Here is an 18,468-nt window from a genome sequence, read left to right as displayed (position 1 = left end):
CGCTCCTATTATACTTAGCGTAATAAAATGTAGCCTATAGCCTTCCTCGATAAATGGGCTATCCAACAGTAAAAGAATTTTTCAAATCGGACCAGTAGTTCCTGAGATTAGCGCGTTCAAACAAACAAACAAACAAACTCTTCCCAATTATAATATTAGTATAGATTATTACAGAAAAATATTTGTTATTGTAAGAGGCTCCGTTTTTGAGCTGACTCTACCTCTGCTTTGTCTGTACTAAATAGTAAATACTTATTTATTTTATTTATTTTATTAGAGAGAAAAGGTTTGTTTGCATCGAATAAGCTCCGGAGGCACTGGAACTATTTTGATGAAAAGCAAAGAGTAGACCAAGACTCAAGAGCAACATAGGCTATTTTTACACATACAGATTCGCAGGAATTTTAGAAATACTTACTGTGAAATAAATTAACTTAGGATTTTTAAACCATCTAAAAGTCAAAAACATTATTTAGCTTTTATGAAAGTAAAAAACTTGCCAACAACATAGATTTTTATACGTGGGAGAGCCATGCTTCGCCACGAATGGGCCGGCTCGACCGGAGAAATACCACGTTCTCACAGAAAACCGTCGTGAAACAGCGCTTGCGCTGTGTTTCGCCGTGTGAGTGAGTTTACCGGAGGCCCAATTCCCTTCCCTATCCTCCCCTATTCCCTTCCCTTCCCATCCCTACCCTCCCCTATTACCCTATTCCCTCTTAAAACGGCAACGCACCTGCAACTCTTCTGATGCTGCGAGTGTCCATGGGCGACGGAAGTTGCTTTCCATCAGGTGACCGGTTTGCTCGTTTGCGTCCTTATTTCATAAAAAAAAATACTTACAATTTCCTGCACAGCCCTTAAGAGGATACACCAGGGGCTAGAGAAATGAAAAAAAAGTACGTGTAATATCTATAGCTGTCTTACCTCTTACCTCAAGCCTATACCGCAGAACGCGATAGAGACAACTGCAGAAAATCCAGAAAATCAACGATTCGTTGTCCCCTGATTCCTTCTCCAAAACCGGTTAAGTTTTTTAAGTAGTTTTTTCATTAAAGATTAAAAAAAGGATTGAGCTGTGTTCCTATGTTTTGCTTTTTTTGTATAATCTAGCCAAATCTGTTTTCTGGACGTTTGAACACAGCGGAAAAAGGGCGGTGTGGACTCCTCTTAACAAATGCTGTACAGCCTGTTACATTAAGGTTGAACTCCTTAATAGGTACTCGCTAAAATATTGCCTTTCAGAACAAATTGATTTACGTCATACTTAATATCTTCCGTTGAGCTCCGATCCTGCGAAAGCTCATTACTTATTATACCATAGCAATTATCCGATTTCCTACCCGGCGTACTAAGTATGCTTATAAGGGGAGTTCCCTCGATTCCTTTAACAAAATAATAGCTTAAAATTTGAAGCCCGGCTTTTACGAAGTCAGATAAGAAGGATTATAAGGGAGGGAGGGCGAAGTGTAGATAAGGCATAATGGGACGTCGAAAAGTGAAGAAAATGACGTACTTATCTCCCGACGCCAAAGGTTCAAATTAATACGCCGCTTCCGTTACATTTGTTTATTCGAAAATATAATATTTACAAAAGTGTGAAAACTCTTTACACGATTATCACGAAATTGCTTACGCTTTACAACGAGATATGTGAATAATTATGTCAACAATCTAAATACAATAGTTAAAGATCAACCCCGTTCCTAATAAAATAGTTACGCTATCGATACGCTTCACAAAGTTTTATCCTTGTCTTTCAAGTCAATTTTCCAACGTTTTAGACGTAGACAAAACATTGTATATCGTGCCTATACATTGTCCCCCTTACTAATAAACGTTGTATAAGCTGTTCCTGTCACACAAGTGACATTTTTAATTGGATTGAAGAAGACAAAACACTGTATAACTATTTAAAGCTTATACATCGTTTATTAGTAAGGGGGTCAGTAAATACTTTTAATAGAGCGGGGGTAATTATTTACTAGTACGTTATTGAAGAAAATTTTCTAACTAATACACACTTCAAACTTTAGTAAGACGATTGAAATGAATAGAAAGAAGAGAAAGATTTATGAGACCAATCACCAATTAACATTGCTTTCATCCTAAACCTAATAAAGGCCGCTCTACACTATCATTTATCACCATTCAATATTTCAGTCCCTCAAAATCGACCAATTTAACTCTTCTTTTTCCAGTCAATTCGCATTTTTTCCAACAAAACCTTAAATTTGAATATATTAACTGACTTTCGTGTTGATTCATAGAAATGGCGAGCACGCCAAGGACACAGTTTTTGTTCTACACGAATTTCTGACTACATCTGATGATGCAGCCAAAAGATGGCAGAAACTTTTAGCTCCTTGGAAAATATTAATTAGTATAATATTTAAATTATCTAGTGAGTGGTAAATTTTTTAGAGTTATTAGATTTAACTTTTTTAGATAAACGCAAGTGCCACCATTTACAATAATTACTTATTAATAAGGGAATTAGGTACGCATGTTTCATGTTCTCATGAAGACAAATAATTAATCTACTGACCCTTTATTTAAGTAAGTATAAAATCTAGCAAAATTACGTTTTCATGCGATTTTGTGATAATTTTAAGAATATTATTAAACTTGACTCGCACCGCATTTCGCTTAAATATTTGTTAATTTTTCTTTCAAAAATGATACTCAGACAAAAATTAACTAGATCATCATTATCACCAAAATTTTAAGTAAGTATAATATAATTTAAAATATAATGGTAGATTCGCACTTGCCGTGATAATACATGCAAATATTATTTAATTTCATGTAAAGTGTTTGGTTTATTTCTGTCTTTATACTTTATACGTCATTTAGTTAAGTCATCTAACATGACATGTTACATTGTAACAATATTGTTACGGACAAGTTTTAAGTAAATAAACATTGATTTACCACTTAATATTTTTTTTAATTCCAAAAGGGGATTCACGACCCTTAACAATGAGGAACACGACGCGAGGAGGGGAGGACCACTTAATAAATCAGAAAACAAAATTTTGCCGTTCTGTAATAGTACCATGCCAATGCCTGGAGTCTAGCTGGATTCTATTGTGTCACTATAATGCCAGCGACATTCAGGATATGAAAGAGAACAAAAACAATATCAGTGCGTCGCTGACGCGTGATATCGCTTTAGTTGTCGGTCTAGCCTTTTATGTGGTCAATTATAGTACTAGGGACACACCACTTTGGCGACGTTGTAAGCGGTGCAGGGTTTGACACCGTAGGAGACCACGGAGACGCCGCGTGCTGGCGGGATGATATCGCGTCCGCTAACTCGCAGACGGTGCACGCAGCCCACGAAGCCTGAGAGCGAGTGGGAGCCAGACCTAAGGAATACCAGGGTGTTAGAGTAACAGGATATCAGAGTGGGTTACTTAAAATAGTATAACTAAATGGTTTCTAGTCTGTCCTTAGACAAAATGTTGGTCAACATTTTGTCCAAGGACAGACTAGAAAACGGCCTCCGGTATTCCATCAAGCATTAAAGCAATCTACTACTATAACTTTATGTATGTATGTACGTAAGTAGCGAATTTTCCAATAATATGTCAGACAAAAACAAAAAGAAATATTTTTTATTTGTGAAGAAGTTACTAATGTTTAACACTATTATATGACTAATAGCACAGAATACATATTAGTAGTACCAACAGAATTCCCACTAGCGCAACCCGTTTAAAGAAATAACGACTCATGCTACGATACTATAAAGTTCGAATTCCGACCGCGCAGTGCTAGGTGCCTCCAATTATATTTACCTACATGTCCGCTCCCTTTCTATCGCATAACTCGTACTTTTTCTGATGAAATCAGGGTTGTTTCTTTTTAAAAATAATATTTTAATCTTAATATTTAATTAACTACATTTTATTTAACTCGAAATAATCTAAGATATTATTATGTCTTAGTACTATATAGATTTAATTATCATAAATTCGCGTGTAACTAAATAGTTACGCGTACTTACTTAGATATTTTAATTATTGAAACCGGTCTCATATTACCTACTTAAAATGTTTGTATAACTTAGTTATTTTTGTAAGCAGATAAGGTTTTTTGGAGGTTTTGAATAGTACTCCTCACGAAATAATAGAGTTAATAGCAATGACGCGAACAAATAGTCCAGGAGCCAACAACTAAAAACACATATAAGTACCTACTTATAATTTAGTTCTCTCGAGCAAATTGTAGTAAACCCAACCTATATTTTATTAATCAACATCGAAAAAAGGAGGAGGTTATAGTACGTTTGGTTGTATAATATTTTTATTTTTTTGTGTTTCTGTGACAGCGAATGAATAAGTACGCAGGTAGGTATGCAACGATTAACGAATAACTAAAAATTCGAGCGCGTGCGTCACCGCTCGCCTGTGAGTCCCTACTGAAGTGCCCCTTTAAAGGGGTACTTACAGTTCTATGCCTATACGCGAGTGGGACAGGCCTGCTAATAGCTACCCGCAACTTCGTTGTGTCGAAATTAAGTTACAGTTAAAGAGCCGTATGTATTTTAAGACTAAAGTGTTATGTCCTTGTTTAATACTTTGAATTAATAACAGTTTGATGGACCAGAACAAAACATACTATAACTTATTAGTTACGTACATTTTGTATTACCAGGCTAAAGTTACTACTTACATGTTCTTCGTGACATTTCCAGGTGGGTGGCCGATGTAAATGAAGGGGTCGACATCGAGCGAGCTCATGCGGCCGCGCGTGGAGCCGCGCGCGACGGAGGAGCCCAGCTTCAACATGGCGTCCTTCTTGTACCGCCGCGCCGATATCTTCGACTTCACATCCACTCGCACCTTCCCCGAGCGCAGCTCCAGCGGCCCGCTCCCCGCGTCCCACTTCAGGACCGCGCGGTCCTCCATGAACCCCACCCACAAATAGTCTCGGACGCCCGCGGCGCTTATCAGAGTCCCCTTATCGCACACGGGCGACACCTCCGCCCAGATATCGAACCTCTTCGCTGGCAACCTCATGCGAGCCGTCATTCGTGCCAGGCCGTCGAATAAAGGCGCAGTATACACCTCGTTCTCGTTTTCATACAAGTAGTCGTCGTACGCCGGGTAGCTCTCCTCGATCTCGTTCAGATCGTACGACTCCTCTATTTCGTTGGGAGGATGCTTTACGCACCCGCTCCTCGGCTTCTCCTTAGCGGCTCTATGGCTATGCTCTGCGAATCAACCATCGAGTGTGAAACAAAATTACAACAAAATCCGGGGTGCGAACTAGCGCTACTAGCGGTACTCTACCGGCGGCGGGACGTCGATGCACGTTAGCTCTACGGGACTGTCGGGTTTGCCGCTGTCGCTGGTGTCTACGGAGGCCGCGGGCGGGTCCGATATGTCGTGGTTGGAAATGTCGGGGTTGCCGTCTACGTGAGCGGTGCGGGGGCCGGTCGAGCGACTACCTCGGACGAGGGGGGTCTCGCAGGGGCCGAACGCCTGAACGACGACGTCGGCCTGGGAGCGGCAGGCGTGCGCTCGGAGGTGGCAGGTGCTGGGGTAAGTGCGACCGTCGCTGCCGCAGACGGTAGGGCCAGGGCCGCACTCGGCGGTGCTACACTCGCACGTGGCGAGCCCGCTCCGCAGCACGCAGTACGCGCCGAAGTAGCACGTCATGCGCTCGCAGTCTGTCGCTGGCAGCTGGGTAGACTCCGCTGGTAACAAAAACGTGTAATGATAATACATATTATTATAATGTACCAGAGGCAATGAATTAAAATTCATAATATTATTTCAATTATCCTTGGTGCGAAAAATCTAAATAATAAAATAACAAAAAAAAAAGGATATGGACGTACAGTCCATAGACGGCCCCAATTTTATAGTAAAAAAAATGTACCAGAGGCGTGAGATAACTAAAACTCCGGCCACTCCTATTGGTTTCAACCTCCTACATTTGAAGGACGATTCAAACTCATATTTATTATACAACCTAGTGCTTCCCTTTGACGTAGAATCAAAAAAAGTCGCCTATGCCCATTAATCAAATAAAATTTAATATTAAATAGCCACATAATAAAATAAAACATTCACTTTTGGGGTTTGGCTAGCACTAGCTTTATTAATTAATGCAAGTTGAATAATGAATACACGTCCCTTAGACTTGCGTAGATCTGACTTAAAGTTTTCAAAATCATATTGCTATTTCTTTCAATAATACTAAGAACGTGGGGAAGAAGCTTACATTTACATCCAGGGCATCTTTTAAAATGCAATTTTATTATTAATATGTTGATTACTAATAATTATCCTAAACTTACGATCAAAACATCCGTTCGGCCCCAAGGTGTGCTCGTGGTTGGAGCAGACGGTGCACTTCTGTCCCTGTATGCCGGCCTTGCACACGCACCGCCCGGTCATCTGCTCGCAGTCCTCGCGGACCGAACCGAACGCGGAGCAACCGCATGCTGTAACATAATGTATAATCGTATACACAGTACACTTGCATTTTTAAATAGATGATGAAATCCGGAACTATAGGGGATCGTCGTGAGAATTTTTATAGAGTTTAAATAGACACTATATAGGGTATGTACGTGTTCCTTGTAGAGAGTTCACTGTGAAAGTAGCAGCGCTGAAAGACGAAAAATTTTTTTCACTTTTGTATGGACAAGGGCGCGAGCGTCACGAGTTTCCCCATACAAAAGTGAAAAAAATTTTGGTCTTTCAGCGCTGCTACTTTCACAGTGAACTCTCTACAAGGAACACGTACACACCCTAAAGTATTATCACTTATTTTTGTTACACCCTGTATAAGATAAGTTTATTAGTTTATACTTTATAGATAGTCCCCCTTAGGGTCAATTCAGACCGCAACGCGACGAGGCGAGGCGAGGCGCGGCGCGGCATAAATTTGTATGGATTTGACAGATTTCAATTGAGTGAGACGTCTTGCGAATTTGTCAAATCCATATAAATTTAGAAATGCATCTACGCGTCGCGTTGTGGTCTGAATCAACCCGGCCTGAATTGACCCTCACTAAAAAACTATAAACACAGCAAAGTGCTTGTCTTTGTCTGGCATATTGGAAGAATCACGTTATGAAATAGACGACAAACTTGTTATACGCGGCGCAAATATCCTTATTAGTAAGTAGGTTAGATCTTAAACACTTGCCCAGTTATGTGTTATTGCTAGGAAGTCGATTAAAACTTTAAATTAGCCTTCTTGTTTCATGTTAAAACCTTGTTAATCTTGCTGAAAGCTTTTCCAAATAAATAAAAATTAAAAACTACTCACGTATACAACCCGTGTGTCCAGTACCGATGCGCGGCAGGCTCCAGTAGCCGGGCTCGCAGCGGTCACACTTGAGTCCACCGACGCCGGGCCGACAGGAACACTGTCCGGCCTCATCACACAACTCCGACGAGGCTCCGAGTCGATGGCAGCCACACTGCGACGGGCAGCCCCCACCGCCCGGACCCTTGGCAGCCGTGACACCATGCACAATTGGAAGTCTGTTAACACTACTCACGTATACAACCCGTGTGTCCAGTACCGATGCGCGGCAGGCTCCAGTAGCCGGGCTCGCAGCGGTCACACTTGAGTCCGCCGACGCCGGGCCGACAGGAACACTGTCCGGCCTCATCACACAACTCCGACGAGGCTCCGAGTCGATGGCAGCCACACTGCGACGGGCAGCCCCCACCGCCCGGACCCTTGGCAGCCGTGACACCATGCACAATTGGAAGTCTGTTAACACTACTCACGTATACAACCCGTGTGTCCAGTACCGATACGCGGCAGGCCCCAGTAGCCGGGCTCGCAGCGGTCACACTTGAGTCCGCCGACGCCGGGCCGACAGGAACACTGTCCGGCCTCATCACACAACTCCGACGAGGCTCCGAGCCGATGGCAACCGCACTGCGACGGGCAGCCCCCACCGCCCGGACCCTTGGCAGCCGTGACACCATGCACAATTGGAAGTCTGTTAACACTACTCACGTATACAACCCGTGTGTCCAGTACCGATACGCGGCAGGCCCCAGTAGCCGGGCTCGCAGCGGTCACACTTGAGTCCGCCGACGCCGGGCTGACAGGAACACTGTCCGGCCTCATCACACAACTCCGACGAGGCTCCGAGTCGATGGCAGCCACACTGCGACGGGCAGCCCCCACCGCCCGGACCCTTGGCAGCCGTGACGCCGTCAGCACAGCACCCGTACCACGATTCTTGACAGTCCTTCTTGTCTTCTACGGTCTTGTCTATAATAAGAGGTAGCTATAATACATTTGATTTTACGAACAAAAATGACAGACAAAGAATAAACGACTAGATGTACCGTATCTCGCAACGTTGCGGGGAAACTAATTCGTTCTATGGAATAAAATCAATGTTCTTGATACTTATTATAATATTATGATCTAAAAGTTTACTAAAAATCTAAGTCGCCTTAGAGGTTTAAGCGTAAATAGGTACCAGACTGACAGACAGGTAAATGAACTTCTATATTACGAATTACAAGTACCACAGAAGATTTTTCTCTACTATTTCGACGAATATATACATCAGTACACATAGTAAAACTCTCACCTTTTTTACAGCATCTTGCTGCCTTGGCGGTGTGATGACAGTAGCTGCCGGCCGGACAGTCCTTCCTGTGGGGCCCGCCGCCGCAGTCCATCGGCCGACCGTCAGCGTCCGTTATTGGCTCGTCGTCCCCACATGGCTTGAACTAAGGTCACACTATTGTGGTGTATAACTTAACATTATAACATTAAAAAGTTAACAAAAAAAAAATTACTTTGTGGTCATTACAAGGCTATCTTATACATCACCTTATAATGATAGTAACACCGTATTGGTAATTAACTAACTAAAGGTTTGTCACAAACAATATTATAGATTATAATTATCTGTAATATCTACTGACAATGCCAAAATAAACTGTAGATCAATCTTTAAGCTGCCCATACACGGGACAATTTGTCATTTCGATCGATCGTCAAGAAAATCGTCCAGTCGATCTTTTGAACGTAAAATCGTTTGCGATATTGCTACACACATACAATTTGTCGTTCGATTTTAACATCGAGGAGATAAATCGTTACGATAATTGTCCCGTGTATGGCCACCTTTACTCGACTGTATGTTCCAATTGTATAAACTTAGTTCCAGAGTTCTGTATTAATATAAAAACAAAACTTACCTCTAATCCCCTACATAGAGCTAACGGCCTTAATCTCAAGCCCCCTTTCGTCTACACGCCTCTAGTTCCATATGACATATCACATAACGTCGGATACATGCGCATGTCAGACGCATACAGGCGCGGACTGCTGACGCAGCCACGCAAACGTAACTTATTTTTATTTTTTTTAACAACAAAAACTTACCTCTAACCCCCGACAAACAGCAAACGGCCGCAACCTCTGGTCCTCTTGTCGTCGACACGCCTCTAGTTTCATATGACATAACGTCAGGTACATGCGCAATTGCGCATGTCAGACGCGCATACGGGCGCGGACGCAGCCGCAGCCGCCGCGCAATTGAAACTTAGTTTTTTTTTTTTTTTTTAACAACAAAACTTACCTCTAATCCCCGACAAAGAGCTAACGGCTTTAATCTCAAGTCCTCTTGCCGTCGACACGCCTCTAGTTTCATATGACATAACGTGGGGTACATGCGCATGTCAGACGCACATATGGGCGCGGACTGCTGACGCAGCCACGCAAACGTAACTTAGTTTTTTTTTTTTAACAACAAAACTTACCTCTAACCCCCGACAAGGAGCAAACGGCCGCAACCTCAGGTCCTCTTGTCGTCGACACGCCTCTAGTTTCATATGACATAACGTCGGGCACATGCGCAATTGCGCATGTCAGACGCGCATACGGGCGCGGACGCAGCCACCGCCGCCGCGCAATCGAAACTTAGTTTTTTTTTTTTAATAACAAAAACTTACCTCTAATCCCCGACAAAGAGCTAACGGTCTTAATCTCAAGTCCTCTTGCCGTCGACACGCCTCGAGTTTCATATGACATAACGTCGGGTACATGCGCATGTCAGACGCACACACAGGCGCGGACTGCGCCGCCGCCGCCGCCGCGCAATCGAACAGGCACGCGCATCGTGGCTGGCCGCTAGCGTCGACCGAACACGTGGCTTCATACGCGCATTGCACGCGCGCGCACACAGCACTGCCCGTGCCCGAGTCGGTGGTCTCGTCTCGGATTTCGTTGCCGCGGTCAAAACTTTTGTTGCCTGTAAAAATGTTTGTAGGTTATAATATGTTTTTGGTTTATAGTTTAAACACAACGCGTAAAGGAGGGTAAATAAAACTTGTATTTGTAAGTAAATTGAAAATTATGTGAGACCATGGCCACACCAGTCGTGACTTTAAAATATCTTATGATATAATATTGTAGATAATTAATTGGGCCCGCAGACTACAACCAATTCTCTTAATCTTAATAATATATATCTATATATTATACAATAATAATAAGATAATTAATAATATATCTCTTAATCTTAATAATCTTCAAAGTTAAGAAATGTTCCGCTTCTCAGCTTGCGATTCCGCGGAGCTCACACGATATGTACCATCGAGGAAGTTGATTCCTATGCAATTGACAGACCAACGTTATTTGGTCGAATATGTCAATTCAATGTTAATTGTGATCTGTCAGCTGCGCTTGACATAACGCAACCAACGCAACACACTTGGAGCTGACGCGAGGTGTATAATTTAGTCAAACTGAAGGATGAACTAACCAGCAACAGTCATATTCCCGTCGTAGTTATCCGTGCATTCTCCGTAGTAGCTCAGTCGCGGCGGGGGTTCCCCGCGTAGTTTCGCCTCGCACGCTGCACGACGCAGCGCACACTCGCTGGGGAAGGTGATGCCGCGCGCGCACACGGGCTCGCGCGCCGTACACACACTAGCGCACGAACACTCGCCGCGCGCGCACGTGCCCGCTTCGCACTCTACACCACCGCAAGATTCTGTAAGCGGAAATGAAATTGTTTTTTAATATTTTTTTTATATTCTAAATAGTAGTAATTTTATCCATCTCAAAGTTTCATCAGATATTAAATTTTAACCATGTAAGTTTCCAAGTCTAGTGTTTCCCAGTTAATAATGCGTTTCCTGTTTCCACTTGAACTTAGCTAATGGTGCATTGTGAGGAAAGTGTTCGAGGTAAAAAGAATCGCTTCCCTATGCGAGGTTAGGCAAATGAAGCGATCATTTGGTCATCACAAAACACATTCACCGTAGCGTTTAGCTAAGCTCCAATGGAAATTAATCCTTAAGTAGGCTCTGACCGAAAGGTTGGAAGATCAAAATTAAAATAAGCAGTCGTTTACAGTCGCTTTATGAAATAAAGAGTATATTTAGGCCCTTATTAATAAATATATTATTTCAGAGTAAGAGCCATCAGCCAGTCCACACGGCGCGTTGCATCAGCGTTGCGTCGACGCAGCGCTGCCGTTGCGTTGATTTACATACAAATAACCAAGGTGTTCACACGGCGCGCTGCGTCGTCGCAACGCAAACATGACGGAGAGCATGAGAGGTGTTGACGTTAAGACTGCTTCGTAATAAAGCTGACGCAGCGCCCGTGTGGCCGGCTATGCGTCAAACGGCAGCCCTGCGTCGACTCAGCGCTGATGCAACGCGCCGTGTGGCCTGGCTCTAACATAGCTTACCACAGGATCCCATATGTTTGACGTGTAGTCTCTTCTTTTCCCGGCAAGCGACGTCCCTCAACGAACACATACTGCTGTACGTTTTATTGTCACTACCGCAAACCTCTTCAGTTTCCTAAAAAAGTATTTAGAAGTTTCATTTTAAAAGTGTAGTATTTAGTGTTACTCGTAAATAATGTAGCTTTCGAATGGTGAAAGAATTTTTAAAATCGGTCCAGTAGTTTTTGAGACTACTCATTACAATTAAACAAACAAACAAACAAAGTTTACCTCTTTTATATATTAGTATAGATTATTATTGAACAAAATACAGTGTGTAACAAAAATAAGTGATAATACTTTAGGGTGTGTACGTGTTCCTTGTCGAGAGTTCACTGTGAAAGTAGCGCTAAAAGACGAAATTTTTTTTTCAGTTTTGTATGGGCAAGGGTCCGAGCGTCACAAGTTTCCCCATACAAAAGTGAAAAAATTTTTTGGTCTTTCAGCGCTGCTACTTTCACAGTGAACTCTCTACAAGGAACATGTACACACCCTAAAGTATTATCACTTATTTTTGTTACACCCTGTATATACTTAATTAAGGATTTAGTGAATATTTTAGGTAAGTGCCTACTTATTGCCGTTATTGATTACGAGCAAAAAGGCCAAAAAATCAGGTTTGTTGTATAGGAGCCCCCTTCAATATTTTTTTTATTTTAAGTAAGTATTTGTTGTTAAAGTGGCAACAGAATACACAATGTGAAAATTTCAGAAGTTTAGCTATAGCGGTTTTTGAGATAATACAGACAGACAGACAGACAGACAGATAGACAGACAGACAGACAGACAGACAGACAGACAGACAGACAGACAGACAGACAGACAGACAGACAGACAGACGGACAGACATCGAAGTCTCAGTAATAGGGTCCCGTTTTTACCCTGTGGGTACGGAACCCTAAAAACGATATAGGTGTTTCTTTGGTAAGAGATTTCAAAAAGCTATCGTAATAATAATTATGAAAAGATACTCACTGTGCCCTCTTCACAATGTTTTGGACAGACGCAGCTCGCTTCTGATATGCCATCACTCTCGCATACCGCGTAGAATTCGCATTTTTTGTTCTCACATCCATCTGTTAAAGTATCGATGTTATTTTAATATGACTAATGTTAAGTAACGAAACTATTCCGATGTGTAGAGTGTATGGACAAGTCATAATTATTCAGAGACAGACAAGTCTTAATTGCAGGCTTAGTAGGAGCACAGTGAAATTGAGACTTTAGAGATAAAGTTGTATAATATTTCCTACGGAAATCTGCTACTTTGTTTATTCTGTATAACAAATCTCTTTATTATCGTGGTCTGCTAAAGAAAAAAAAATGACTTACTGCACGGTCCGTCGTACAGAACAGTGACGTCGCGGCGATGCCGGCACGCTTCTAGCTGCAGCTTGCTGCGGTTGCCGTACGAGATGCCGTCGGAGCCGCAGACGGGCGCGAACTCGTTGGAGCAGCGCGGGCAGCGGCACATGCCCCTCCCACTTAATGACATGCAATACTAATTTATACAACTTACTGCACGGTCCGTCGTACAGAACAGTGACGTCACGGCGATGCCGGCATGCTTCCAGCTGCAGCTTGCAGCGGTTGCCGTACGAGATGCCGTCGGAGCCGCAGACGGGCGCGAACTCGTTGGAGCAGCGCGGGCAGCGGCACATGCCCCTCCCACTTAATGACATGCAATACTAATTTATACAACTTACTGCACGGTCCGTCGTACAGAACAGTGACGTCACGGCGATGCCGGCATGCTTCCAGCTGCAGCTTGCAGCGGTTGCCGTACGAGATGCCGTCGGAGCCGCAGACGGGCGCGAACTCGTTGGAGCAGCGCGGGCAGCGGCACACGCCCCGCCCACCTGCTGAGACGCACTCGCCCCCGTGCGGACACAAGCGCCCCGCGCACACGCCGTTTGAACCTAGAAATGACGTCAGTAACTCTAGTTATGTAATAAAGAGTGATATGGTTAGCGAAATTATCTAAGTAAACGAACCGCACTATAAACTCGCACAGCGGCAAGCTAAGAATAGGCCACGTAAATGGAACTTACATAGAGCTGCGACTTAAGTAGAGCCCACTATATTTTTAGCCGTGTTATTAAAAGTTTTTAGTCGCAGATATTTGCGAATACGTTGCGAATTCCAATTTATGTGTGGGAGCCTATAGACGTGTTACATACCGCAAGCACCGGCGTGCACGACTTTCAGTTCCCGGCCTAGTAGACAGGCGGCGCGGCGCAGCTCACACTCGCTGTCGTGCGTACGTGCGTCGGAGCCGCACACGGGCCGCAGCACGGGCTCGCACGCCGGTGGGCACGCACACACCGCCCCACCCCCCTCCACGCGACACTCCGCTCCGTGACGACATTCCACCTCCGCGCACGGGTTCAGTCCTGATAACATGGAATTATAATCCTATAACTCCATTCCTGTGATCCTATCGACTTCACTGACCTTTAACATTTTAAAGATCGACAAAATCGCAACCAGAGATAGCCACTTATATTGTTACATTAATGTATTTAAAAATACCTACCAGAACTGCACTGTCCTTTAAATATGATTTTCAATTGTTTCCTCGCTCGACATGACTCTCTGTGCATCTGGCACTCATTGGAGTAAGTTTTACCGTCGGAGGCACAAACGGGCGAGAATTCTAGCGGACAGGGCTCCGCGCACCGACACGATGGCTGCCGTTTGTCGTCCAGCTGACAGACTTCTGGATCTGGGCAGGTTACGCCTGCACAAGGATCTGAAAAAAAAGTTATAGGCTTGGTAAAAAATACATGCATCACCAGACAGGAAAATGTTGAAGACGGCCTAATGCTACTCATCTTTTTTAGACGTTAACAGCAAATAAAAATAATAAAAGCCTGTCTATGTATAATTAATAATTATATACCGACAATTTCAAAATGTTTTGAAAAGTATGGTTAAATATTTGTATGTAAAGTAAGTCGCGGAAAAACACATGGATTTTAATAAAACATGATTGAAAAACTTTTTAAAAACTGCCACCCGAACTTGGCAAACTTGGCAAACACACACACTATGTAAGCTATGAACATAAAACTGATGAGTAGGGGAAGCAAATTGCAGCACTTCATTGGCTCTTGGCCAATAAAGTCAAAAAGATTGCACTGTCAGACATAAGACCTCTTCAGATAATAACGGTCAGCACCTGTTTTAACTGGAGTGCTCTTACCATAATTTATGGGTAAAATCCATTTTATAACCTTGAACTAAGCCCAAGATGGCATGGGCGCGCCGAGGGGGAGGGGGGGCAGGGGGTGCAGCTCCCCTGGATCATATTGACGTTCCTACTAAGTATATTATCTAGTACTTTTATCTATAAAAATTAAAAATTAAGAACGAATTTTCGCCATTTCTTTTCCCCCACCCCCCACTGGCCCAGAACCTGGGTGATTTGCCCCCCCCTGGCACCAGAATCAGGGTAATTTGCCTCCCCCCCCCCCCCCCCCCGGGCCCAGAACCTGGGTACGCCCATGCAAGATGGTAGGCAAAACCAGGAAAACCAGGAGAAGAGTGATGCAGCTTCATATAAAAAAAACAATTTTGAATGACATTTTGTGACTCATCTCGTGGTTTGGGCTATAATGATATGTATTATAATTATCTAGATTCTAGATGATTAATTACTTACCTAAACAATCCACAATAATTTGTTGCCTACAATTAGGTAATTATTGTTTTGCGTTATGAATTACCTATAAGTATAGTCTGTCAAGAAAGTGAAGAAATTAAAAAGTGGCAACATCGTAGTGTCATCCCTTCTTTCTTAGATTGATTTGAAAGGGATGACACTACGATGTTGCCACTTTTTAATTTCTTCACTTTCTTGACAGACTATAAATCTGCTTAGATTTTGAAAAATGTAAGCAGGATTCCCTGCTTTCTTAGAGTAAAAATAATTTAATTAAGTACATAGATAATGTAGTAGGGAATAGGGATTAGGGTGCAATGTGTAGGTATTTAAAACTTTGTGTAATTTGTATTTAGCTATAAATTCGAATAATCAAAATACACCAGGCAAACTCACCACACTTGCCGTAATACTTGAAAGTTATATTAGCGTTCGTCTCGCAAGCGGCCCGTCGCATCTCACACACGTTGGGGTAGTCCTTGGCGTCGCTGGCACACAGCGGCCTGGAGCCCTCGTGGTCGCCATAGCTGGGGCATGAGGCGGGGCACTCGCAGGTGTAGCTGTGGGCGTCGGCCGTGGGCCGGCAGAGCTCGCCGGGGCCGCAGATCACACCGCGACACGGGTCCGGTACGTCTGACAATACACACACACTGTAACAATAGAAACGTAATCTACCATACGACGAGTTTTCTACGTGTGAGGTAGGTATGCTTCTGTTCTCGATTTATGGTTAGGCAGTTTAGGCCAAGGCCTATGGGCGGCAGCGTCCATGGCGTCCTAGGAGGGGCGGCAGCGTCCTAGGATAGCGGCAGAGTTCGTACATAGGTGTGTGTAAAACAAATGTATTAGACTTTGTATTAGCTCCGTGTGCTATACCTACTCATAAAAATATAAATCGTATTCGTTGGGTATGCTTGTGAAAGGACACAAAAAAATATCGGACGGAGTATTGTAAATTGTAATCTACCATACAACAGGTTTTTTCTGTGATCCGAATTCTGAGGTATGCTTATTGCTTTTGGAATACCAAAACTTGTCCTCATTTTGTTTGTGTATGTGGAGAAGCAAGTTACCATGTCATTTATCTCGTTTGCAAAATATTAATTCCACAGCCCCAATGTCAAGCATTTAATTGTGTTAATAAGATTAAATCACTGTACCATACGTAGGTACCTAATGTTGGGAACAATATGATGTCTATTTGAATGCAAAATTAATTTAAAGTTGACAACAAATTCGTCACTTATGTATATTATCTTATATACTTACCAATAAATGCTCAATTAATTTAAAGTTAAGACCACGATATGAGTAAAAGACAAACAGGATCTTTACCGCTAGGAAACACGTAGCATCCAGAAGCGCAGGCAAAAATAAGCGCCGATACTATAGCAGACTCCAATAAAAAGGATTTTGTCATATCGCGATCCTGCAACAAAACTTCAAATGAGCCCTGAACTATTCTAATCCCAGTAATTTATAATAGAAACCCACGTAAGAACCTTTAAATATGTCTAGTATGTAAATATAAAGGAGCCTGGCTATTTATTATGATAACTTACATAGGTACCTACTTTAATAAACGTTGACTTATAAAATTTTTGGAAAGGTTATTTTATTATTAAAAATCAATACGAAACTCACCAAATTAAGTCGCGCAGTTTATAAATGGATTAGCACATCGTTTCTTTGGAGATAAAAGCTCCTAACTCAACACACGAACACATCGTAACTGACTAAAGTGCGAAGATGTGAATTGTGAAGCCTCCAAAGCGAACACTTAGGAGCATGCGCGAACGTTTTCTATGTTTATAAGGACACATTGCTGCAATTATGGATTGGAAAATACAATTCCTAGAATGCAAAATTCCTTATTAATAATTTGAGTTATGTTAATAAGACGCGTTGCACTTTTGCTTTATCAAAATAGTATTTTATTATTTTCCTTGTTGTCATAAATATAGTCGTGTATGAAATGCGCAGGCACTACACTACTATTTATATCCTCTTTGAGCACGACGACATTTTCTGCTGTCCCACTAGTTCAGCCTTTTCAGAAGTGGGCGATAACGCCTCCTTGTGAGCGCTGAAGGTTTCTAAAGGGACTGGGTGTGGGACCCAGGGACCCAGAAAAAAAACAATTTGTTTGCGCTAAAACATAATTTGTTCTCAAAGTGGGCAGTAGACAAAATAAGTATGGGAACCTCTGCACTAGTTACTAGAGAGCTACAGGTTAAAATATTATGTAAAACCTACGAATATAAAACGCTGGAATTTATTGTTATTATCCATACGAATAACTTCAGTAAGCATTGGAAAGGCCTAGGGCCATTTTTGTTTCTATTACACATAATATTTGTTAGTAGAGTAATATAATATCTACTGATAGCAAATAAATACACAAAGGACTGCTCCTTTGCGTATTTACAGGACTTATTACAACCTCGTAAGTGGTGTGATTTTAGCCCACTTGAAGAGATCTCTTGTCTATACTTGCGTTTTTATGACGCCTACAAAATATTACTGCTGTCATGTGTGCAAGACATACTTATAGACGGAGAGCTGGCGACCAAATCTGTCATGTGGCTTCAGATAAAGCCACATGACCGATTTGGTCGTCAGCTCTTACGGCCGTTCCCAATATTTGATCTATCTCTGGTTTTGCCCTACTAGAGATAGGAATAGCTCACAATTGACATAAAATATATGTGTCTAATGTCTAATGTGAGCTATTCCTATCTCTAGTAGGGCAAAACAAGAGATAGATCAAATATTGGGAACGGCCGTTAGTCGATTAGAATTTATCGATATCGAGCGATTAGGTGTCACAATTTTTTATTCACTTGTTTTTCTTTCCATAATGCGTGCTATGTGACGATACCATTGGACGATACATCATACACGATCGTCCAATGGTATCGTCTCATAGATAGAACGAAGCTTCGCTACGATAGACACATGTGCGGCCGCAGTATATTACCTTCCGCCCTCCCTTACCATGAAAAGGTTTTAGGTTTGTTACCTATAACGCCCAGAGGATGCATAATAAGAACCAAAA

General features: G+C 42.5%; 1 protein-coding gene across 3 annotated transcripts; it reads right to left on the bottom strand.

Annotated features, from left to right (window-relative positions):
• Window positions 1–1,900: 1,900 nt before the first annotated feature.
• LOC121730429 (agrin-like) lies at window positions 1,901–17,211 on the bottom strand. 3 transcript variants are annotated; one of them, XM_042119456.1, is made up of 18 exons: window positions 17,055–17,211; window positions 16,746–16,839; window positions 15,807–16,043; window positions 14,283–14,498; window positions 13,927–14,139; window positions 13,593–13,665; window positions 13,266–13,405; window positions 12,722–12,822; window positions 11,708–11,822; window positions 10,772–11,002; window positions 9,960–10,258; window positions 8,588–8,729; window positions 8,182–8,259; window positions 7,764–7,946; window positions 6,314–6,460; window positions 5,459–5,707; window positions 4,681–5,221; window positions 1,901–3,371 (listed from the first exon to the last, which is right to left on the bottom strand). In XM_042119456.1, the coding sequence occupies exons 2-18, from the start codon at window positions 16,828–16,830 to the stop codon at window positions 3,215–3,217; spliced, it is 3,207 nt and encodes a 1,068-aa protein (XP_041975390.1). In that variant the 5' UTR covers window positions 16,831–16,839; window positions 17,055–17,211; the 3' UTR covers window positions 1,901–3,214. The 3 variants fall into 3 exon arrangements, with proteins under 3 accessions (XP_041975390.1, XP_041975389.1, XP_041975388.1); XM_042119455.1 differs by lacking the exon at window positions 13,266–13,405 and having other exon boundaries at window positions 13,453–13,665; XM_042119454.1 differs by lacking the exons at window positions 7,764–7,946; window positions 13,266–13,405 and having other exon boundaries at window positions 7,999–8,259; window positions 13,453–13,665.
• Between the last annotated feature and the right edge of the window lie 1,257 nt (window positions 17,212–18,468).

Source organism: Aricia agestis, chromosome 9 (assembly GCF_905147365.1).
Source record: "Aricia agestis chromosome 9, ilAriAges1.1, whole genome shotgun sequence".
Taxonomy (NCBI): Eukaryota; Metazoa; Arthropoda; class Insecta; order Lepidoptera; family Lycaenidae; genus Aricia; species Aricia agestis.
The sequence above is the reverse complement of the archived record's forward strand: the minus strand, read 5'-3'. Positions and strand labels throughout refer to the sequence as shown.